The sequence below is a fragment of the Notothenia rossii genome (genome assembly GCF_949606895.1).
Source record: "Notothenia rossii genome assembly, chromosome: 12".
Lineage (NCBI taxonomy): Eukaryota > Metazoa > Chordata > Actinopteri > Perciformes > Nototheniidae > Notothenia > Notothenia rossii.
This window is the reverse complement of record NC_136911.1, coordinates 10,758,372-10,782,610: the sequence shown is the minus strand read 5'-3', so window position 1 is coordinate 10,782,610 and position 24,239 is coordinate 10,758,372. Positions and strand designations below refer to the sequence as shown.

The following is a 24,239-nucleotide window of genomic DNA, read 5'->3' as shown; positions in this document are numbered from 1 at the left end:
TTGTTGTCTAGCTTTTATTGTTTATGGTAATGAGAAGAGAGGAAGTGACTAAGCAGATGAGATGAATTACTATGATGTTATTAAAGCAGACACTAAGGAGAAGCTATGTGTTTGACAGAAGCCAACAGGTGAGTCCAAGAGGGTTTCCATGCTGCTCAGTTGAAGTAATCGCTACTTATTTGGTGCGTGAGAGGATGGAGGGTAAGAGTACACGCCCAGGCTGTGGGGGGAAAAGGATGTGAGTGACAACCATGGATCCAGTTCAACTTGGAGAACCAAATATTTGAGAAAACGTTATCCTCTTTTCCCTCCACATAGATTCCCACAGAGGCCCAAGTCTTTAAAGTCACTTCAGCCAAATATAGAGGGGCAAGATGATGAGCTCAGATGTGAGAGAGGAGGCATGAGAACATGGAGTTGATACTAGAGCGACAGAACTACGGCAGAACGGCAGATTAAAACATTTCCAATGACATATCTAAGAGTTTTCCAGGATGGGGGAGTGAAAGGAAAAGATCCCTTTAGGAGCTGCTGCTGGACCTCATCATGGAGGGGTCGGGTGGTGGTAGTGGTGTAGAGAATGGGAGGAACCGTGCAGGTTGGGGTCTGTTGTCGTCCTGGGGGGGCGGGGGGCTGCCAGGTGATGATTTCGGCGGCGTGGTCCGTGCGAGAGCGAGCATTCTCGCGGAAGTTGAGCTTGAAAACACTCAATCTGCAGCAGAAAGGTTAGAAATAAAGTGGTAGAGGAGAGGGGGAGGTGAGGGAGGGAGGGAGGGAGGGAGGGAGACAGACAAAAAATATAGAGGGTGGTATTGTTGGGGGGGTTGAGATGAGGGGGGGCAGAGGGATTGTAGAATTAGATGCCTGCAAGATAAGAAGTCGAAAGATGATGGTGTGATCAGAGGTCTTTGGACTGGAGACAACATGATGGAGACAACATGACGAATACCACACACACACACACACACACACACACACACACACACACACACACACACACACACACACACACACACACACACACACACACACACACACACACACACACACACACACACACACACACACACACACACACACACACACACACACACACACACACACACGAGAGAGATGGCAAAAGTACACACATCCTTTCCCCAAGTAAAAGTACATATACTCGTGTTTAAAAATACTCAGGTAAAAGTAGAAGCACTGACTAAACTTCTTCACTCAAGTAAAAGTAAAGAAGTACGTGCTTTGAAATGTACTTAAGTAAAAAGTACCCATAACTAACTGACCTTTCTTTATATTAATAGAACAATCATGTCATTGTTAGCTAATGAATGTTTCGATGCTTTTGAAGTTTCCATTGGTCCCTCTTCTTTAGAGAAGACCAGGTAATGATGGATACACGGATCGTGTTCAAATCAATACAGTAGGCACGCAATGACTCTAAATAATAATGATCACGCCACCAAACGCAGATTAAAACTAAAGTAACAAACCTGTTTTGAAAATCTAAGAAGTAGAAAGCACAGGTCTCTGAGTTAAAAATGTAAGAAGTAAAAGTAAAAAGTCATCAGAAAAAGAAGTAGTGGGGTATTTGTACTCTACTTCCCACCTCTGCACACGCAATTGATGTCAGTCAGGGGAGCAAAAGTAATCTCCTCTTGCTATACAGCATGCAATGTTTCAGGAGTTTGGATATTGCTGGGCTTCATTCCATGTCTCCTTCTCCCGCAGCAACATGGCTGACACACACTTACTTGTCTCTGGGATGTGTGCGTCCAGAGCCTGGAGACCCTCATTATCACAGGGGGGCCCCTCCTTCAGACCATTCTCCCGGGCAGCAGGGCTCCCTTCCTGCCCCGGCTCCGGGCCTGGGGCTGCGCTGCCGCTCATGGGGGTCCCGTTCCCCTCTGCTCGGTCCTGGGCTCCCTCCGCCTAGTAATACATAGCAGGGCGTGTCAATGGGTTGGGATGGGGGTTGAACAACCTGGATCTCATGTTATTACATTTGTTACCTTTCGTGAAAGACAGATTAAAGTTCTGTATTTGGTTATTTCCCCAAAAATTATATTTTGAAATAAATGTATTAGGGTAACCCCCTTTATTAGGATAAACCCAGCTCGTTTTGAAGGTGTCCCGACAAAAGCAACGTCAGACATTAAAAAACAACAAAAATAACAGAAAGCAAAGCACAACAAACCATAACAAACCATGTAAAGTCTGTTAAATTAAATTCATGAAGTAATACATCAAATTACAATTTGATGGACAGTTGTGTGTAATAGATTGGTTTCTAATATCTAATAGTAGCAGGAAAAGTATTCCAATCTTTTGTGGCTTTAAACATGAACACTCTTTTGCATCTCAGGACAGAGTGTCTAACTTGATAATTGAAATGTCATTTACAAAATACTAAAAGTAAAAACATTTGAATATAAGTTGAAGCCAATGAATGTGTCTTCTTACATTTAATCAAGGCCATTTAAGTGTGTGCAGTGATGTGTATGAAAAGGGCAACCAATAACTGCATAAGCTGTGTTAAGTAGAGATCTGATTTATGTGAATTCTGGTAAACAACATCACAATAGTCCATCATCGGAAGTATTAGTTGAGAAGCAATTTTCTTAGGGACACTGAACGTAAAAAATAAAAACTTTCTTTGGTTAATACATGATTTATATACAATTTAAATGAAAGTTCAGAGTCTAGCCATACACCAAGAAAACTGGTGAGACAGATGTCCGGCTAAAAGTATGAAAACATCAAGAGCTAGACCAAGTTGAAGGGAGATGGGCTAACAAAAACATATTTGTTAAAATGTTAGAATGAATGCAATGATAGAAAGCAACATCAACATGTAAAATAAATATACATTTCTCATGGACCACAACCCCTCTGCATGATAAAGTAATATCATTTATTAATAATAATATATACTGTAAAAATAGACTTCAGTTCGAACTCATTAGAGAGCTATCACAAAGATAAGAGCTTGCTCAGACAGGTTCATATGGGAATGTTTGTATTTGTAGCGGTTGATTTTGCATCTTCCCCCGGGTTGGAGGGTGCACATTATGGGTGAACTGTGTGTGAAGATGAGGATGTGAGTTAAGGATGGGGTCATGAAACAATAAAAGCTCAGAGAGGATGAGGGAATAGGTCACTTCATCATGTATTGTCTCTCTATAAGTTTCTCGGTGATTCAAATCCTTTTTGAAATGTTTCATATTTTAGAAATCTCTGACTGTCGTGTCAAGCGTTTCTCTGTATGCCTGTCTCCTCTCATTCTCTCTCTTGAGTGTTTTTGACAGGGCCGAGCGGAGCTGTGCCCTGCAGGGAGGTATTCAGACATTTTTTAAACAGATGGCCAAAGATCAGGAGAAAAGGGGCCGTTTGCACGTTCAGATGAAAAGGTTGCAGGATGCCACAGATGGTTTATGACAGGCTGTCATCAGTTATTGAAGCTTGAAGCCACCCATCTTTTAGTTTATGAACACGGCGGTGGAATGTGCACGAAAAGCTTAAAACACCTGAAGTAATAGTGCTGCATAGGTTCTGAGATGGACACACTTTTTGCCAGTTGGAACAGGTTTGAACTTTTTTCATATTTGTATTTCTTCTGGGATCTTCTCACTGGTTAAGAGTGGGCGGAACTCTTTCTTTTAGATAAAGGTGAACGTTGTTAGATATTTATACATCAATCGTTTCTCTTTTAACAGCAGAGCTATTACTTTAATGACAAAAGGTACGTACAACTTTTTCAGATACAGATTGAAGACTGAGATTTGTCTCATTATAGGAGGAAGTAAATAATGCCCTAAAGGACTGCTTTCATATAAACACATTGCCTCAAAAGCATTTCATGTAAATAATAATAAAGAAGTTGTCATTGAAATGCACACTGTGTTGCCATAATGACTAACTCAAGTAGGTTGCAATTATGCATAATGTGTAATGACTGTTATTAAAAGCAGTAAGTGTATTTGAATGTTAACTTGCCAATGTACTGTGAAACCGGATGTATCTTTATTTTGATTGGCTGGGTTATTAAAGCGCTTCAATTGCAGTGCCCTGATCTGCTTTCCCACTATACAGGAATGTAATATAAACAGTTTAAAGTTAACAGACAGACAAAACCGTGTGCAGACTGTAAGATGTCCCCCATAATAATCTCACCTTCATGTCTCCTCCAGCAGGGGAATGGCTCAGGTTGTCCATGGAGCCCACTTTGGCCTTTTCCCTGAAGCTCACCTTGTGGGACTCGACCTTTACAACGCCACCGCCTGCAGCACACAGAAACATTGTTATTATGATAGCTAAATTATCATGAAATACACAGGCATGGATACAAGCTTTTCAATGTTATGACCATGTGCAAAACAGATCCAGCTTCTATACAGCCTTCTTTATGTCAAGTCACTAATATTGTTTATTTTACTGTATATTGCCATACATATCTGGCACCTGCATAATGACTTCAAGATCCATTTAATAAGACAGGGGGTCAATGTTGAATCAAAACCTCAACCAAACATTATATACTTTACGAAAGACTGATATCATTTTTTCATCTAGGTCCGTCTAACAGCTTATGAGCATTTGGGGATGGATTAAATGCAATAGGGTAAAAACTACATTTCCCAGCTCACCAGGCTTGTACTTGATGTTGTCCTTGGAGCCGCACTTTGATGTCACCTTACTCAGATCCACCTTCTTGTTGAGAATCTGCACCTGCCAAATGTCACACAAGCCTTAATTGTTAAAACGTTATACAGAGATCCCTCGATGGTTTCATTGTAGGGGCTATTCCTTCTTCAGCTGCTATAAAAGCACCATTGACACATTCATCACCACCATCGCGATGCAACAAGTGGTGGAACACAAACTGCTGACTGTATCTGGATGTTAGAGGAAGTAAAATTCAGGTTTTTGAACACTAGCTTGAAGACACTTTCTTTGCATTTGTCTATAATGCATTATAAACCATATTTGAAGTACTGCATTAATAAAACTATAAGCACTAATATTGTATCACTGATCATAATGCTTTCTAACAATTATTTTAACATCTTATTAAACTTTATATAATGACTTATAAGGTCAAGTATCATAATATTGTATAATTGCTGGTCATTCGCATACAGGACTACAGTGTAGTATAATTCCAATAGTTTCAATGGCTTTTAATGAGTGTGATAAAGCATCATAATAATATCCTTAATACATCCGAGGGGTCATTGTGTGAACAGCAATTTTGATACTTGACCTCATATGTAGTTATAAAAGTCTTTGTCATTAAGCATTATCCGTTTTTACAAGTGCTTATCATTTTAATTATATAGGGATAACAGCACATACATATATACGTATATTTATAATGCATTATATACATGAAAGTGTGACCACAAATCTATTTCAATATCTTAAGAAGTAAAACAATCGTAGACGTGTTCTGTAAAGATGGCAGGAACACCACGCTGCAGAAGGTGAGAAAAATGCCAGAAAATAAAGAGAAAGCAGAATATCAAGAGTACCCAAATGTACCTGTTTGTGATCATACTCTCTTCAGAAACAGACAATCTTTACCACGAGCCAATCAGAGGCCAGTGTTGATTGTTTGCTAGTTTATTAATCGCTTTTAGTAAGGTAGTGAGAGGGCAAGACAACACAGGAGGGGTTAAAGGAGCAAGGGGGTGTGCAGCGGGTTCTGGGGAAGAGCTGATACATCAAGCTTGCTAGCATGCTGTCCAAAAATCCCCTAAACTTCTAAGAGAGCAGAGAGAAAGTGTTAGCGGCCATAAGTACTGTAGCTTGACTTTAAGAGCTACCTTCACTTTTTTTAAAGGCTGTACAGACTGTACAACTCACTCAGGTTGGAAGTGATTTGAGCGTTCTTCGATTTAGGCAAAATAGAGATGAAAATACAATATTTATTCCATGCTCTGTTCCCTAAAGCCACGTTATTTGTCTGATTGGCTTATGAGCTCTGCTTGTAGGCCAGGCTGTACTTACTTTCCCTCCACCAGGAACATGCTTCATATTGTCCTTGGAGCCCAACCGTGAGGAGACGTGGCTAAAGTCCAGCTTTTTGGATACAATGTGAACCTATATGGAACCAGCATAGCAGCAAGAGGGAAAATAGAGGAAAGCAAGGGGGTGGGGGGGAAGGGGTGACACCAGAGGAAGTGAAAGAAAGATTAAAGCAATAGAAAAAGAGAAAAGATTACAGAAAAAGGTAGAAAAAGAAAAGGAGAAGGGAGAATAGATCACCATAACGGACAGGGTTAGAAGGACAGAAGGATGAAGCAAGGTTCACCTGGGAAACAGTGAACACGCCTAAAAACATTTGAACTATCTTAGGTGCGCTTGATATGAACTGCTGGGAATGTAAGCAGTCTTGTGTTGCCACATGAATAGTGACAGAAATCCAAAGGAAGGTCTGAAAACCAGGTCTGGTAAAAAACTAAATATCAGAATTCCACACTTAAACCTCTTTTATAGAGCAAACACATGCAATCACACAATAACATTAACCGGTTGAAACACAGTGAGTAGAGGCAAAAATTAATACTTTAGTTCAAGGACAGGTTAGACTGCTAGAAGTAACTAAGCAAACCCAAGGCAGAACACTTCTAGAATTTAGAAGTAATAATAGTAAAGCTCATTGCTTGTTTGTGGTTTCCATAAGACACAGACACACAGAGTCACAGAGCTCTCAGCTGTGGACCACAAGTGATGGCCCTGATCCCAAGGGTCCTACCAGCAGGGGTCACCACTGCAGCCTGGTGTGTGTGATAGAGAAGCCCCCCTGCTGTAGTAATGCAACATCTACCAACTTCAAAAATGCAGATATGGAGTGCACCGACTTCAGAATGATATTGTATATTATTGTAACTGTTCTTTTCATGAAAGTGACCAACGGCAGCTAGCTGTTACTACTTTAGTTTGAAAGGAAAACACTGTATTTAGTTTTAGCACTGAACTACAGTGGATTGGTTTAGTTTAAGGACTTTATATGTTTTTTTAGATGATGTTCCATTCTTCCACTTGGAATTGAAAGATGTTTTTGCCAAACTGAGTACCCTGGAAGTAAAGTAGGAAAGCCCTAGTTTGCCTTAAATAGAAGAGCTATTTTGCAAGATACATTCATTCAATGTTATCCTAAAAAGGCATTAAATGGTTTTAAAATATAATAGCACATGGTCAAAAGCCCTCAGTAGAGCTATTCACATTAAACCAACCAAAAATATGAAGTGTTGAAAAGAAAATGGCAAAAATATGTATGAACAGAACCAACAAAAGAGAAGAGAGGGGTGGGAGTTGGATGTTGTGGTGAGGTTGGGGAGGAGGAGGAGGAGGAGGAGGAGGAGGAGGAGGAGGAGGAGGGGACTCACTTTGCCTTGGCTTGTATCTTTGGAGAGGACGCCTCTGCTCTGAGAGGCAGATGGCACCTGGGGAGACAAGCCCACCCGGGGTCAACAACAAAAACAAAGGATAACAACACGCAGGAGGAGGAGGAGGATGCCAGGCAGGAAGAGGTGCAGGGAATTATGAATGTGGACAGAGGATGAAAAACAGAAATCAAAGCTTAAAATGGGTGAAATGGAACTAAATAGACTGACTTATGCTTGATATGATATGACTTATTGAGTGGTCTTACAAGCAAGTGACAAAGCCAATAACAATGAGAAAGAAGGTTCGGAAAAATCTAGTGAGGTGAAATAACCTTGTACATTATGCTGACATGTTGATAGCTGGTTATATACACAGTGGTACGTTCACTTCCAAGAGAAGAGCTTCAGAAAGAAGTTTGAAGAGTAAGGGAGGGCCACAGGAAGCCACTGGTGCAGGTTAAAAAGGCCTTCAGATAACCTAAGGTCACGTTAGTCAAGGGGGGGCCAGTGTCAGAAAACACGGTATCAGAAGCAAAACACTCGTGTATTTATGAAAGCTGCAGTTGGAGGACCTACCTTCCCTCCTCCAGGCTGGTGCTTCATGTTGTCAGTGGAGCCAATCTTAGAGCGGACGTTACGAATGTCGGGGGCCGGGGCTGTCCCGGGGCGGGCGGCGGTCCTAGAGGTGGAGGTGGAGGTGGTGGTGGTAGTAGTTGAAGAAGTGGTCCGGGAGGTTCGCGGCACCAAGGGCTTCTTCTCTGGTGCTGTGCCAGTGGTGGAGGAGGAGGGGGGCGCCGGTTTGGTTGCTGTGGGTCGGGTGCGAGATGCAGCGAGGGTGGAAGTAGTGCTGCGGGTGGTGGAGGTGGTGGTGGTGGTGGTCTTGGGCTTGGTGGGGTTGGTGGGGTTGGCTAGTAGAAATGGAGTGGGAGAGTTATTCAAAGCTTTATTGTAAATAAGATCAATTATTTTTGAACGGTCTTACTTAAAGGCCTCCTAATTACTGTTTTTAGGCATATATTACAGATATATAAAAAACATGTTTATGAAGTGTTTTGCTCAAAATACCAAACAGATCACCCATCATAGCCATGCATCATACCCCTCTATTTCAGCCCTGTTAGAGGATTGCTGATTCTGAGCTTTAGAAAAAGAAAAAAAAGAGAGGAGAGCTCATACAGGAGAATTCCACCCAGATACTCATCTAACATGATGCTGTGATTAAACACCATATTATGTTCCAAACCACATCAAGGATTATTTCTGAAACAGCGTTAGCTCTGAGTTTTATCGATGCTTGCTAACGTAAATACAGACCATATTACTTCCAAAACACGTCGCGCATTGTTTCTGATACAGCAACGTTTCTGATAGGGCCGTGGGTGTAAAGCCGGCCCACATTCTGTGCGTGTAAAGCTGTGATGTGCTTAGAACGAGCAAGGTTTTATGTATTCAAGGCATACTGACACAAGCACCGTAAATACATCCTGTCATTTACAGTCAAGCCCCTGACAAATTAGTTTGTCAGGGGAGTAAAAAAAAAAAAAAAAGGAGAGTAAATAAACTAAATGTATAAAAATAAGACAGAGATGGAGAGCAGACCAGATAACAAAGGCAAACAGAGAGCGTATCATCACCAGTGCACCTTTCAAAGGAATACCATTTCTTTCCTGTGGGTTTTAGTGAATACTTTTCAGCATCCTTCCCCTCAGCCTGCTAAACCACAAGGCACTTGAAAATGTGTCAATTCATATTCACTTTGCTACAAGTCAGCTTTTTCTTCTGAGTGCTGCATATGTCCTGCTGTCCCTGAGAGCCTTTGGTTTATCTCCAGTTCTTGTTAAGACGTGTTTAATTGAGGAAATCCTCCCGCTGTATCAGCAGGAGCTTCAAACTCCTGTCAACAGCGAGGGGACAGTAATCCACTGACTGCTGCGGTGAAGGGTTTTAACTCTCCAGGGCCTTTCAGCAATAAAGCCTCTCTCTCACTGTGAGCCTACCCAGCATTGTCATGCTTGGACACTGTGTGCTGCAGTGTCACACTCCTGCTGACAGCTCTCCTGTTGCCAAAATGTAAAGTAATCTGTCGACAGTAAAGCTGTAACTGTGTGTGACGAGAGAGCGGGGAGGTAAAAAAGAGGAAAAGGATTACAGATGAGGAGAGTGAAGAAGAAAGAGGACCAGAAATATATGCAGAGAGCAAAGTCACAGAGGAAGAGAGAGCTCTGCGGTGGGAGGTCAGAAATATTGGCACCGGTAGAGATTTTTATGAAATACTAAATTCTAACTCCTATTGAGATAATGGTCCTGATTGTGGCTATATGAACAAGTCACATAGATCTTGAGTTGAAAGTAGAAAAACAATGTTGCAATTCTAAACTTCTAAATAAAAATAAGTCAAAAAGAAATGCAGCGTATGACACATGTTAACTAATGTCACTATCTATATGATCACTGATCTACTTTCAGCAGTATCATGTCATAACAATATGATGACCTTTTGATCATTAGTGAAAAAAATATATATATTTTTGTGGGGTAATTGTACTGAAAATTACCAAAAGCTGTACAGTATAGGACTCTAGTCTAATGTAGTGCAATTATGTTATTTAATTACTTTTTTTACTCGTTATCAACTGATTTTGCATAGAATTGACATATTGTGCCGTATCAAAAAAATATCCTTTTTATAATTTTGATAATGATCAAACCAACCTTACCATATTGGCTAATTCATTAGAAAAAACAAAGGAATTAAAAAAATAAAGCATTTGAGTTAATAAAAAAAAGTCCAATTCACACACTGCAGATACATGATACGTTGTTTTTGGTAGTATGCAGTTTGCACTAGGAATAGTTACAATCAGACACGTCACAATGTTTTAAAATGTTGTCATAACAGAGGGGTCATTAGATATATACTGTATGTAACTTGACATGTATCTTTTGTTCAAGTACATGTGTTATTTAATTGAGTCTCTTTCTGTGCTTTAATGACATTTTACAGGCAGAGAGTAGAGAGAGTATTTTGTGACTGCTTTCTGTTTCTGCATGTTCTGACAGGTGAAGGGAGTGCTGCTGTACCTGCAGATGTCTTTACAGTGCCGGGCTTCTTCTCCTCTCCTGGTTTGCTGTCTGCCTTGGAGGCTTAAAAAAACAGATGGTGATGCACAAAAGCACAGAGATAAAAATACTGAGCATCAAAACCTTATGTGTGTACAAGAACCTGTGTGTGCATCTCTGTCATACCCAGAGGCTTTCTGGCTGCGGTGGTAGGAACGGTGCGAGGAGACGCTGCCGTGCGCACTGATGAAGCAGTTTTACTGGCTGCTGTGGTAGCAGTTCCATTTTTGGTGGCAGATGTGGAGCCTGTTGAGGACGCAGTGCTAGGCTTTGGCACAAGGGGGCGCCTCTCTGTGGTTGTCTGAGGAGAGGGAGACAAATAAAAACACCAGGCAGGGATGTCAGGTGAGGAAGATTTATGAATGAAAGCATTTTCAGCGTGAGCAAATGCTACAAATCGATCAAAAACCATCAACAGCAAATCATATTCTGTTAGCGCTAACATGAGTAATAAAACATACATCTGTAAATGATATACTATCTATTATTTACTTGCAACATTTTAACTATTTGATCTGTTTTATTGTGTTGCACTGTTGCATGTGACCTAAGATGTTCATTGATATATCTACACTGTGCTATGTACACATGACAATAAGAGCCTTTCATCTTAAATCTTGTGTATACAGTATATTATAAGCCTATATTCCTGCTACTGCAGTATCTTTGACCTTTTTAAAGAACATTTTAATTATCCAGGATTGTGTATATTGTTTATAGCTATTGATATACTATTTTTCATTTTAGTTTTAATAACTTTTCCACTTTTAAGTATCTGTGTTTTACTGTTGAGCAGACTGGTCCTGTAATAAAAACATGTTGTTTGTCTGGCTCCTGTCATGAGCTCAGGCAAATGTTCAGAGACTTTGCAGAGGAATTCAGATCGAAAATGTGCGTGATACATGTAGACGCTACTTGGCGATTGCACACAACATTCAGAAGCAATTTCCCCTCATAACCCTACGATGATGCCACGCTCCACATACTGTACAGCTGAGCCATCCTGCAACAAGCTCGCCGCTCTGCACTGAGTCACCCTGCAGCCCTGAGCGCTGGGAGGCTAAATAAAGGCTGCTAATTCTTCCGTTGTGGTTTCACACTGGTTGTAGTTAAGAAAAGGCAACCGAGCACGAATTGAAAAGGGGACATAAAGTTATCAATGACTGTACTAACAAAAAGTCAACTTTAGAGATTTGTGCTGGAAGCAGACAAGACCTGCATCCCTGATAAAAGCAAACCATTTTAAGGGCATATTCATCTGTTTTAGAGACAAAATGCCCCCATGCAGGAAATGAACCAGGAACGTTGCATTATGCTGGTAAATTATCCAGAATGCTCTGCAGAAATCAAATGCAAAGATATAATAATTTATAATAATAATATAATTTATAGAGTGTTGCAAGCAATGACATTTTATTGTGTTACTAAATAATGTACTTATGTTGACAAAACCACTAGCTAAGAATCTGTCCTGGAGCATTCAGTCATTCCGCTTGGTCTTCCTCAGCAGGTGAATTTGATATCATTGATCGGGGGTGTGAACATTTACATTTTTGTGTGCACTTCAGGACTTTTTAGGACTCATGTATTAGGTTAATTGAGTATCTGTATTGAACTAACAGGGATTCAAAGCCCTTAAAGTCAGGTGCTACAAATTGAAATCTCCAGAAAGGCTACTCAATGGAACTTGTGTTGCCATTGTTTCGTTAGCTACGGTTTCCAAGGTCATTAAGATGTTTTCAATCCAAAAATGTAATTATACTTAATATCATAATTATAAGCCATTAATAGAAACAGCAGTTGTGGAAACACCATAGTGGATGTTTACTGTATCCTCGCCTACAATAATACATGCTCTTATGGACCTTTACTTGATTGATTGTTGCCACACAATGTGAATTACTTCACTATTAAAATGGCAGGCTTATTAGAAAATGAAAAACTCATGAGCCTTTTGTAATGACTTTGTTCTGTCTGTTGTTTCAAGTTGTGAGATGGAGAAGAATAAACAGCGACTAAAGGCATCTTAAAGATAATGTGTTTCTATTTTAGCTTCGACATGATACATCAATTAATACATCATAAAAAACTCATAAAAAACATCAGATACAACTTATAAACAAAATTGTAAATATAATGTATGCACCTTGTACTGCTCACCCTCGAGATGCGCCCTTTGATCGGGACTCATCAGATTTCCCTCCAATAGTGTTTTATTGTCACAGTTTATAGATTTTATTATCTCCACGGTCTACTGTATATTTTCTACTTTTTAATTCTGTTTAAATTCAATTTTGAGATGTTTAAATGTCTAGTGTTGTTTATTTCTACTCTTTAATTTTTACTTGAGTGCAATGCCTTGTTTTGTTGTTCTCTATGCTGCCGCGACGCAAACATTTCCCAATTTGGGACCAATAAAGTACCTCTTATCTTAATCTTTTTTGAAATACTCAATTGTGAGTCTGTTTGAGAAGGCATGAGGCACCAGGACCAGATGTTCAGAAACTCGATTTTGTGAGCCACAAATGAAACAAAAGCTACACAGGTAACCATGGTTAAACAATGGTTGGTTAGCGTCTTTACCCTTGATCCAAACTCATCAGATGAAAGTCTCTGTCTCATTCTGCATCCTTTGACGGACACCCTGTCAGCTGAATCTTACCTTGGGCCTGACATCACGTGCAGTGGTGGAAATGGAGGATGCGGGGCGGCTGGTGGAAGTGGTGGAGGGCCGCTTTGCACCAACAGCTGCTGTGGTTGGTGCCTTGGCTGTTTTTCTATCTAAGATGGAGGTGCTGGTGGAGGAGGATGAAGGGCGCTTAGGAGTGGCTGTGAGTGGACCACCAGTAGCCGATGTACTTGGGCGTGTTTTAGCAGCTGCGCTCAGTTTGGTTGCCCCGACAGCAGGCTGATGACCAAAACATTCAGGAGCAATGGAGCGCAAAATAAGGAGGGAAAGCAAAGGAAAGAAACCATAAGGAAAATGGAGGATAAAAACTAAGCAACAAAAGCAGCATTATACTCAGAAATTATAAATGAAAATGGAGGAACATAAAAAAAAAGGTATTGGGTTCCACAGTTACCTTTATGACCTTCCATAGTGCACTAATACTGTAGGTATAAAGAAGCAGTAGCAGAAGCTTTAGCGGCACGCACGATGAATGGCTTTTTCCGTGATTTAAATCATGCTTGATTTCCGAAATACATATTGCCCATCAATTACCCATTACAAGAAAAAAGTCAACCACCGCATATTCAAGATAATATATTATAATCATATTTTAACTAGGGTGTAAAAACAAAGCAAATCAAAGTGTGTGTGGATTCATCAAATACCTGATTGCAGTAACATATTTGAATTTCCTTTAAATACAGTGCAAATTGCAATCAAAGTAATTATGTAAGACCATTTTCATATAAGTATTTACTCAAGTGTGGCTGTGAGTTGTTGAACAGTCTGACTGTCAGCGTCAAGAACGTTTGTATGTGTATAAAATGTTAATGAATAATAGATAACATTATAGATAATATTATATGTGTTCACTAGTTTCACAGGTTTAAAGCTGATGTAAAGCCGTACAAACAGTAAAACATGTACAAATCTATCAAATCAAGCCAATAAATAAATACCCTTGTTCTGATTTTTTGTTCTTTGATTTTCCTAATTGATGGAATTGAACTTTGCAAAGGTCCAACCTCAAACAGCACCTGGACTGATGCAAGACAACGGGAAAAAGCATGGTTTACCGGGAAAAACAGTTGTCATGGTATGAAATGTAGATTTTTCTACTCTACCTTATAACTCATTGTGTCCATCATAACACTGTGAAGTTATAAGCTGTCCTGCATCTGCTCGCCATAGAACACAAACCGCGTCTGTATCATTTCTTACATCGGAGCAAGTTTTAGTCTGGTGTGTCAAAATAGGGTATCAGTCTCAGCCATGGTTGGTTTGAGTATAGACTCTATGGCTCGTGTGTCAGTGCGTCGGGGGGGCTCCTACCTTGGGTTTCTTGTCTGCCAGGTCTCTGCTCAGTGGGGTGCTGCTTCCATTCGTTGCAGGTTTTGCTTTTTTGGCCTTGTCTCCGACATCTGTTTTTGCAGTCTTGTCCTTCTTGTCATCCTTTTTCTCCAGAACCTTCTTGTTGGCCTGCTTCTCTTCCTTATCGCTCTTCTTCGTTGGTGTTTCTCCCTTGTCGTCTTTTTCTGTCTTCTTGGCTTTGTCTGCCTCTTCTTTCTTGGTGTCTTCCACCTCAGGGGACGTCTTTGTCTCCACGTCAGCCTCCTTCTCCAGCTGGTCGGGTGTCTGCAGTTGTTCTGGGGTCTTCTCCATTTTGTCCATCTGCTGCTCTTTGCCATCCTTCATCTCGGTTTTCTCATTCTTCTCTGTGTTTTTATTCTCGGTCTTCTCTTCCATTTTGGACTTTTCATTTTTGTCCACATTCTCTGTCACTTCTACTTTCCTCTCTACTGCTTCTGTCACCTTTACTTTCTCTGTCTTGTCGTCTTTAGCTGTCTTTGCCAATCTATCTGGTGATTCTTCAACCTTGTTCGTGTTATCCTCTTTTTCCTTCTGTGGCATTGGCTCCACTTTCTCTGCCTTTCTTTTTTCTTCCAGCTGTTCTGCCTCTGTCACCTTCACTTTGTCGGTCTCTTTCTCTGCTTTAACCGTTTCTTCCCCCTTTATTTCGTCCTCTTTCTCCTTCACCTTTTCTGCCTCTGTCACCTTCACTTTGTCGGTCTCTTTCTCTGCTTTAACCGTTTCTTCCCCCTTTATTTCGTCCTCTTTCTCCTTCACCTTTTCGGCCTCTTTCTCCTTCTCTTTTTGTGTCTCCGTTGGTTTTTCCTTCTCCATCTCTTTCTCTGCTGGAGTATCACTGAATTCCACCTTCACGCTTTTACGCTCATCTTTATCCAGAGGATCGAACAGGTCCACCTTCTTTACATTGTCCTCCATCTTCTCTCCAATCTCTGCCTTCTCCATCTTGTCCGATTTTACTGAAAAGAAAAAGTCAAATAAATTAGAAACGTCATAATTACATTGGTCTAAAATTCATGGTTCTTCAACAACTAAATAAGTTAAAATCCAACAAACTCATTCTGGAAGTGATTTGTTCATAAACATCTTATTTTTCGACCACTAAGAGGACTTAGAAATGCCTTAACATTGGATATAAGGACCATTTTGTCTGCACAGAACCCTTTAAGTCTCTTTGCAGTTTTCCTGCACGGTTCACTGAAGCAACACTTGTCTCTCCCCTGTGGAGAACGACAAGGTGTGTAAAGTGACTCAGTAAAGATATAACACTCTCCTCGGCATTCAAGCATTTCAAATGTGTTTTTATAAAAGGCCACAATAGGTGAGATTGCTACGACATCCTCTCTCATTCATCTTTCCTGTTTCTCACAATCTGTCCTCCAATCTCTTCTGTCAAATACCATCTGATGAGACAGAAATAGCCTATAATGAAAACGATCTCTTCCTGTTGCCTAGGCAGCCATACCAAGCAAGGATGCAGATGCAAGCAGTGCAACATGCATGCACAGGACATCACATACGTTTCAATTATAACCCATCAGCTGAGATGGTCCCGAACAAAAAAAAACACACATTTTAGACAAAATACTACGAGTCTGGGAGATGTTGCTGGCCTGCTAAACCAAATATCATGCAATATAAACAAGCCTAAAATAAGGTATTTCTTTCATGTTGATTCATTGAATGAAAGTATCATATGACCTCAAGTGATGATGACCTAACGGTGGAGCTGAGCATGGTCAAAGATACTAACTCTGGTTGCGTCTATGTTAAGGAGCTGGATCCTCTAATGTTCACTGCAACAGTTATTAGCAGTGTATACTGTGCTATCTTTATAATCGACATACAGTGGGGCAAAAAAGTATTTAGTCAGCCACCAATTGTGCAAGTTCTCCCACTTAAAAAGATGAGAGAGGCCTGTAATTTTCATCCTAGGTATACCTTAACTATGAGAGACAAAATGAGAAAAAAATCCAGAAAATCACATTATCTGATTTTTAAAGAATTTATTTGCAAATTATGGTGGAAAATAAGTATTTGGTCACCTACAAACAAACAAGATTTCTGGCTCTCACAGACCTGTAACTTCTTCTTTAAGAGCCTCCTCTGTCCTCCACTTGTTAACTGTATTAATGGCACCTGTTTGAACTCGTTATCAGTATAAAAGACACCTGTCCACAACCTCAAACAGTCACACTCCAAACTCCACTATGGCCAAGACCAAAGAGCTGTCAAAGGACACCAGAAACACAATTGTAGACCTGCACCAGGCTGGGAAGACTGAATCTGCAATAGGTAAGCAGCTTGGTGTGAAGAAATCAACTGTGGGAGCAATTAATAGAAAATGGAAGACATATAAGACCACTGATAATCTCCCTCCATCTGGGGCTCCACGCAAGTTCTCACCCCGTGGGGTCAAAATGATCACAAGAACGGTGAGCAAAAATCCCAGAACCACACGGGGGGACCTAGTCAATGACCTGCAGAGAGCTGGGACCAAAGTAACAAAGGCTACCATCAGTAACACACTACGCCGCCAGGGACTCAAATCCTGCAGTGCCAGACGTGTCCCCCTGCTTAAGCCAGTATATGTCCAGGCCCGTCTGAAGTTTATGGGCTCAGAATATTCTCATAATACACACATGCACACAGAAGGATTCACACTTGTATTTGATGATCCGCAAAAGGATTCACACTTGTATTTCCGGATCCACACTTGTGTTTTTCAATGCACACACAAATGTGTTCCGTTTCATATACATGTAGATAAAACCCAAACACAGAAAAAAGTTTTACATATGTATTTTTGATCCACACATATTTGTTTTCCGTTTAAAACCTCTGAACCTGCAAACACAAACCGCTTTCTGTGCACGGATCGCTGTGCATTCGTGTGTGGGTTTTTTGAGGCTCACCTGACGCTCACCCGAATCGTACTTGTAATTTCTCTCATCTATAGCCAATCAGATGTCTCCTCCAGTCTAAGCCAATCACATGAGCGCGCCCCCACGAGGGTATGATTTCTTGCGTTCATGACACTTCATATACGCATTTTGCGCAGTCCGGTCAGCTCGTTAAACAGAGGGCGGAGCATCAGGTGATCATGCAGAGCTGCGTGTCTCCGTCAGACTCAGCAGCTGATCTGATCTCTCTCTCGCGTCCGATTATACTTCACTCGCGTTTATGTCCATATCGATCAGATCCAGCTCTCCTGATCAGCCTTTATAGAGAGCACCGATCAAACTATTAAGAGTGAATATCGGCCGATAATGACCGGCGGGGCTCCCCCCGTTGACAGCTCACTGTCTAGCACTGGCTTCGTAGTGCACTGATCGATTAGGCTAAGCTAACCTGTAGCTGCTCCCTCCACACTCACAACAACTTCATACAGACATCAGAATACCTTTATTAGTCCCACAGAGGGGACATTTATTTGCATAAATAAAGCAGCTGTATTCGCCATACAGGAAACACACATTTAAAACGGTTTTGCCTGCCGTTTTTGTGTACACACAAGCATTCATCAATGGTTCGGAAAGTGGCGCTGTACCTTAATAATGTAAAGGCTTGTATTTGCGTGCATTTCCTGTTCGGAAAGTGGCAATGTACTGAGAGTGGAGGTGTCCTGAGATTAGCGCCTGCAGGCTCCATGGACCTGTCAGCTCCGGAGTGCGCAAAATGCGTACATGAAGCGCTACGTCATGAACGCAAGAAATCTACCCTCGTGGGGGCGCGCTCATGTGATGGCGGCTGGCTCATGTGATTGGCTTAGAATTGAGGAGACATCTGATTGGCTATAGATAGAAAAAATTACAAGTACGAATCGGCTGACCGTCAGGGGAGTCTCAAAAAAACCCACACACGAATGCACAGCGATCCGTGCACAGAAAGCGGTTTGTGTTCAAAGGTTCAAAGGTTTTAAACGGAAAACAAATATGTGTGGATCAAAAATACAATAAAACTTTTTTCCTTGTTTGGATTTTATTTACATGTATATGAAACGGAACACATTTGTGTGTGCATTGAAAAACACAAGTGGATCCGGAAATACAAGTGTGAATCCTTTTGCGCATCATGAAATACAAGTTTGAATCCTTCTGTGTGCATGTGTGTATTATGAGACTGTTTTTGAGCCCATAGAAGTTTGCTAGAGAGCATTTAGATCAGGGGTTCTCAACCTTTTTTGGGCCAGCGCCCCCCTGTCCATTATCCAGGTCTCTTACCGCCCCCCATCAAAAAAAGTAGACTTATTTTCTTCCCTGAATATTAATGTTGACTAATATTCTGTGTTATATCATTTAAAAACCATGTCACTGAATGCCAAATAATAGATTTGATTTAACTGGGCAGTTGGAATATCATTATCATTAGTTTACCAGAGAGCAGAAAAGCCATGTGAATGTGAATAAAAATGATATTTATGAGTGTTAAACAAACTCAGACAAGAGCAGAGAATACAAACAGACTGCTACGGAACAGCAGCAATTTCAAACATGTCCAGTGCAGAACAAACAGTAGGCTACAAAACTGTACATTAGGCCTACAGAACTAACAGGTCGGAAAGGTGTTGCATTTCGCCAATTGCGGGGGGGGGGAAGGTTAGTGTGAGCCCTGCGCTTGGTGGTTCTCCGCCAGTTTCTTCACTGCGGGTTGCAGAGAACTTAGTTTCAGTCGCAGTGCACCTGAGGCCGTCAAGTTCAAGCGATTGCGGTACTTGGACTGCATGTGGAAGACCTGGCTGAATCCCTGCTCCACGAGGTATGTGGTTGGGAAAGCCAGAAGAAGCAGCCTCGCTTTCTCCCAGAGAGCCGGGTAACGCTGAGAGTATTTGACCCACATGTTGCCCCAGCCAGAGGTGCGGAAAATAGCCTGGGCCTCATCGTCACTCTGGATGTCGATGAGATGCTCCTGTATTGCTGGCTCGCATTCCGCCACGTCCGCCTGAAAGGGCTGCACCACCCAGGTGGGAACATCGAGGTCCAAAAGATCTCTGAAGCGGATCTTCAAGTCGGCATTCACCATCCTCAGGTGGTCTGTGTAAATGAGGAGGCGCTCATCGGTAAGAGCCTCAAACACCTGCAATGAGTATAACCAGGAAATTGTTATCGGTGCAGAATGTTACCATCCGATTTTAAACTGGTTATTTTATTGCTAATTAGTTTACGAATTGATGTTTCTTTATTCTCATAATACATTCAAAACATAAGGTATTTATACTAACCAGGAACACAAATATAGTGTTGCATAGAGTAGCCTACATTTATTACATGTATTATTTATTATTATCATTATTTAGTAGCCTAGGCTGGATCACCTTGGTCAACAGCTGGAAATGAGCAAACTGCCTCCTGCCTATGCTCTGCCGGTATAGATCCAGCCTGGAGGTGAGACTGTGGATGACCGCCTTGCTCTGGATCAGAGTAACTCCTTTTCCTTGGAGCTTCAGCGTGACTTCATTCATTTTTCCAAAGAAGTCTGCGAGGTACATGATGTCGCAGCGGCTGGATGACACCTGTTCCCCGAGAGCTGCATCCACCTCCTCCAGGAACTCCACGATGCTGTCAAACAGCTCACAAAAACGAGCAAGGCAGTTTCCTTTTGAGAGCCAGCGGACATCAGTGTGGAGAAGAAGACGCTCAAAGGTCTCATCATTTTCCTGACACAGCTGTCGGAACAATCTGTTATTCAGGGCGTGGGCTATTATTTTGTTTATTGCCTTTACTGCAATATTGAGAGACTCGTGGAGACGTGGACCTTTAGATTTGGCCACAAGGTTGTGGCGGTGCAAGACACAGTGGACTGTGAGGACATGCGGGACCTGCTCCTTCAGCAGAGTGGTGAAGCCACGGTACCTGCCAACCATGGAAGGGGCACCGTCAGTAGCACATGCGAGGATGTTGTTGATCGGGATTGACTTCTCCTGTAGATAAGCATCCAGTGCATTAAAAATGGTCTGGCCCTTGGTGTCTGTGACCAGATATTTGGAAAATAAAAATTCCTCAGCCATCTCCTGACTGTTGGAGGTGCTATAGCGGACATAGGCCATCAACAGAACATTGTTGTCAGAAGTGGTTGTCTCATCCAGCTGAAGGCGGAATGGAGTTTCCCGCAGGATGGCACACAGCTGCTCCTCTGTATCAGCACCCATTTCATCAATCCTGCGTGCTACGGTGTCCTTACTGAGTGGGATGGATTTCAGCACCTGTGTGGGATCACGCTCCATCACAGTAGATATGACCTCTTTGATGGCAGGGAGTACCAACTTCTCTCCGATTGTGAACGGCTGCCCACATTTGGCTATCAGCAAGGAGATGTTATATGACGCTATTAGCCCGCTGTCAGTCTGGGTGGTCTTCCTAGCGAAGAGACTGCTGATGGTGCTCCTACCATGTTTCTCTTTGAGGGCCTGGAAGAACGGACGCTCCTTATCTGCCTTATCCGGGTGGATCTTGGTAAGGTGCTCCTTTGAACGTGAGGGTTTCATTCCCTCATTGGAAAATACATGTTCGCAAAGTAAACACATTGGGAGCTGTGCATTGGTAGGAGACGGTATGAAGCCATAGCTAAGATATTCAATAGAGTACTGTCTGCATTTTATCTTTTTTCGCGGCCATTTTGCTGATGTGATATGATTTTTGTTGTTTTATGATGCTAATATTTAGGGGGGGGGGGGGGGGGGTAGTGTCACGATATGGCGGCAAACGCTAGAGGGCTAGCTGGTGACATGACAAGACATCGTGCCGGGAGCGGACCGGAAGTCGTTGTAATTTTGAACAAACAGAGCTCTGTGTGGAGCAGCCTGGCTAGCCAGCTCTTCCATGTCGTAGCAGACATAGAAACGGGTATTATTTTCATAAACTGACCACTTAGTTTGAATCTGTCAGTGGAATTTGTCATATCAAAACATATCAAAATTTAACAAAGTGACACAGATTATTAACAGTCGCGATCCCAAAATTACTACGACTTCCGGTCCGCTCCCGGCTGCTTTTTGTAGGGTACGTTCGTAAATGCGCTCAGAGCGCTCCGAGCGTCCCCGTTCCACAGTCCAGAGGGCTGCGCTCTGAGCGCTCACAGCTGGGTGCTCTGGCGGAACAGACGGGTTTTCCGAGCGGACTGACCGTTCGTGCATTTACGAACGTACCCGTAATAACACTGCTGACAGCTGACCAATCGCAAGCAGAGTTGTGGTTTCCTATAGCAACAAAAGATGCTGACAGCTGCTTTTTGTACAGGAAAAGACGCTGTGGCCAGCATTTTTCATGACAAAAAGACATTATGCGTGAACGCCCCCCAAGAACACCTCAACGCCCCCCTTTCAAAAATATTGCTTCCAGCGCCCCCCGATGTTCTCTGAACGCCCCCTGGGGGGTGGTACCGCCCCCGTTGAGAACCAGTGATTTAGATGATCCAGAAGAGGATTGGGAGAGTGTCATATGGTCAGATGAAACCAAAATATAACTTTTTGGTAAAAACTCAACTAGACGTGTTTAGAGGAGAAAGAATGCTGAGTTGCATCCAAAGAACACCATACCTACTGTGAAACATGGGGGTGGAAACATCATGCTTTGGGGCTGTTTTTCTGCAAAGGGACCAGGACGACTGATCCGTGTAAAGGAAAGAATGAATGGGGCCATGTATCGTGAGATTTTGAGTGACAACCTCCTTCCATCAGCAAGGGCATTGAAGATGAAACGTGGATGGGTCTTTCAGCATGACAATGATCCCAAACACACCGCCCGGGCAACGAAGGAGTGGCTTCGTAAGAAGCATTTCAAGGTCCTGGAGTGGCCTAGCCAGTCTCCAGATCTCAACCCCATAGAAAAACTTTGGAAGGAGTTGAAAGTCAGTGTTGCCCAGCGACAGCCCCAAAACATCTCTGCTCTAGAGGAGATCTGCATGGAGGAATGGGCCAAAATACCAGCAACAGTGTGAAAACCTTGTGAAGACTTACAGAAAACGTTTGACCTCTGCCATTGCCAACAAAGGGTATATAACAAAGTATTGAGATGAACTTTTGTTATTGACCAAATACTTATTTTCCACCATCATTTGCAAATAAAGTCTTTAAAAATCAGACAATGTGATTTTCTGGATTTTTTTTCTTCTCATTTTGTCTCTCATAGTTGAGGTATACCTAGGATGAAAATTACAGGCCTCTCTCATCTTTTTAAGTGGGAGAACTTGCACAATTGGTGGCTTACTTTTTTGCCCCACTGTACCTGTCACATCAACGTCACACATACCCTTGCAAAACCTCATGTAGGTACCATCTTTTTTTCAGTCTATATTTGTTTACTTTGTGGTGTTTAGGCATGTTGCTGAAGTTTGCTGAATTAGCTGATAGCAACGTCTTTTTCTTGGATTCCTAAGCTGATTTATGGACATTTAGTTGAGAAATAATCCTTGGAAACTAAACTAAACACACTGAATCTATGGCTGTGGAAGGAAATTGTGGCAATTAAGCTCTAAGGTGTAGTGGACTCTATCAACCTTGTATCACAGCCACTACTGCTTTAACTGCAATATGTGTTGATTAGTGGCTAAATTCAACAAGCAAAACTACATACGAACATTGCTGTTTTCAGAACCGCAGCATTCACCTGTCCAATTCACCTCATCCAGAATGTCAAGTCAGGTTTATACAGAATGTCTTTCTGAAAATGTCCTAATAAGTCTGACTAATCAGGAGGTGTATTAACATGTCTGATTCTCTTACCGCCTCTGTTTCTTGCCCTGTCAGCTATTAGCTATTTACTTGGCAAGTACAAACAGGACTAATGTCCAAAATAAAAACCCCATAGGTATCGAAATGGTGCTGATCAACAGGCAGAATAGCAACTGTTACATTTCTCTTTCAGGCTTCATTACCTACAGTAACAAACAGAATATGAGACGAATAAAGATGAAAAAACCCAGGGCCTACAGACATGAATACTAGGTGTTTCATTAGCACATCAGCTCTTCACCTATCCTTGACCTCACTGCAGATTCATCATAAGCACTATTGGACACAATTATTGATTCTCACTCCCACTCACTTCAGTCACCTTCCTGTTATTTTTAGCCAAATGATCAGATAATTGACGTCAGAGGACTTCGAAAAAGGAGCATGATGATAAAGGAAAGAGCAGGAGTTGCCTTTGATTCCGGAGAAAGCGTGGGAAATATTGATTAGCAGATACAGAGGTAAGTGGGAAGGAAAGGGAATAAGCAGGAAGACTTTTGCAAAGGCAAAACAGAAGGAGTGATTTGGAATGGTTATGCGTTCCCTTTCTTATCTATTTTTTTTTTATTAGCTTCTATTTTATAGCGACTTAGGAAAATGGTACCATGCCCATTATGACCATTAAAAAACACAGGGACTAAAAGAGATGTAAGGAGGACATGGCAGGGAATGAAGGTAAGTCGTAAGTCAGATTCAATGACTTTGTTAGCTTATATAACATACAGCAACCCCATACCTGAGACAGTCACAGGCATCAGACCAACCAGAGTGAACCAATAGGTAAGTTTATACAAGAAGGAAAGGAGTGACCTTAATACAATGAGACAGCTGTGTGACAAGACAAAGGACAAGGAACAAGAGGAATGGAAGTAATGAAAATAAACAAACAAGGCCTTCTCTTTCTAAACAGTACACAATGAGATCCTTTAATCAGGGCAGATATCTGATATCAGGGCAGACATCTGAA

The 24,239-nt window shown here is 41.8% G+C and overlaps 1 protein-coding gene across 13 annotated transcripts in view; it reads right to left on the bottom strand.

Moving 5' to 3' along the window:
* Nucleotides 1–545: 545 nt before the first annotated feature.
* LOC307026509 (uncharacterized protein) overlaps nucleotides 546–24,239 on the bottom strand; it is a 91,070-nt gene continuing 67,376 nt past the window's right edge. For 7 of the 13 annotated variants that reach the window (XM_079661945.1, XM_079661949.1, XM_079661954.1 and 4 more), the window contains 11 exons: nucleotides 14,509–15,503; nucleotides 13,168–13,413; nucleotides 10,632–10,806; nucleotides 10,467–10,529; nucleotides 7,962–8,293; nucleotides 7,386–7,442; nucleotides 6,004–6,096; nucleotides 4,641–4,722; nucleotides 4,168–4,274; nucleotides 1,749–1,926; nucleotides 719–864 (listed from right to left, as the gene is read on the bottom strand). In XM_079661945.1, coding sequence (XP_079518071.1) covers nucleotides 857–864; nucleotides 1,749–1,926; nucleotides 4,168–4,274; nucleotides 4,641–4,722; nucleotides 6,004–6,096; nucleotides 7,386–7,442; nucleotides 7,962–8,293; nucleotides 10,467–10,529; nucleotides 10,632–10,806; nucleotides 13,168–13,413; nucleotides 14,509–15,503 — 2,336 coding nt within the window. In that variant the 3' untranslated portion in view covers nucleotides 719–856. The other 6 variants (XM_079661951.1, XM_079661952.1, XM_079661955.1 and 3 more) reach the window with 6 other exon arrangements.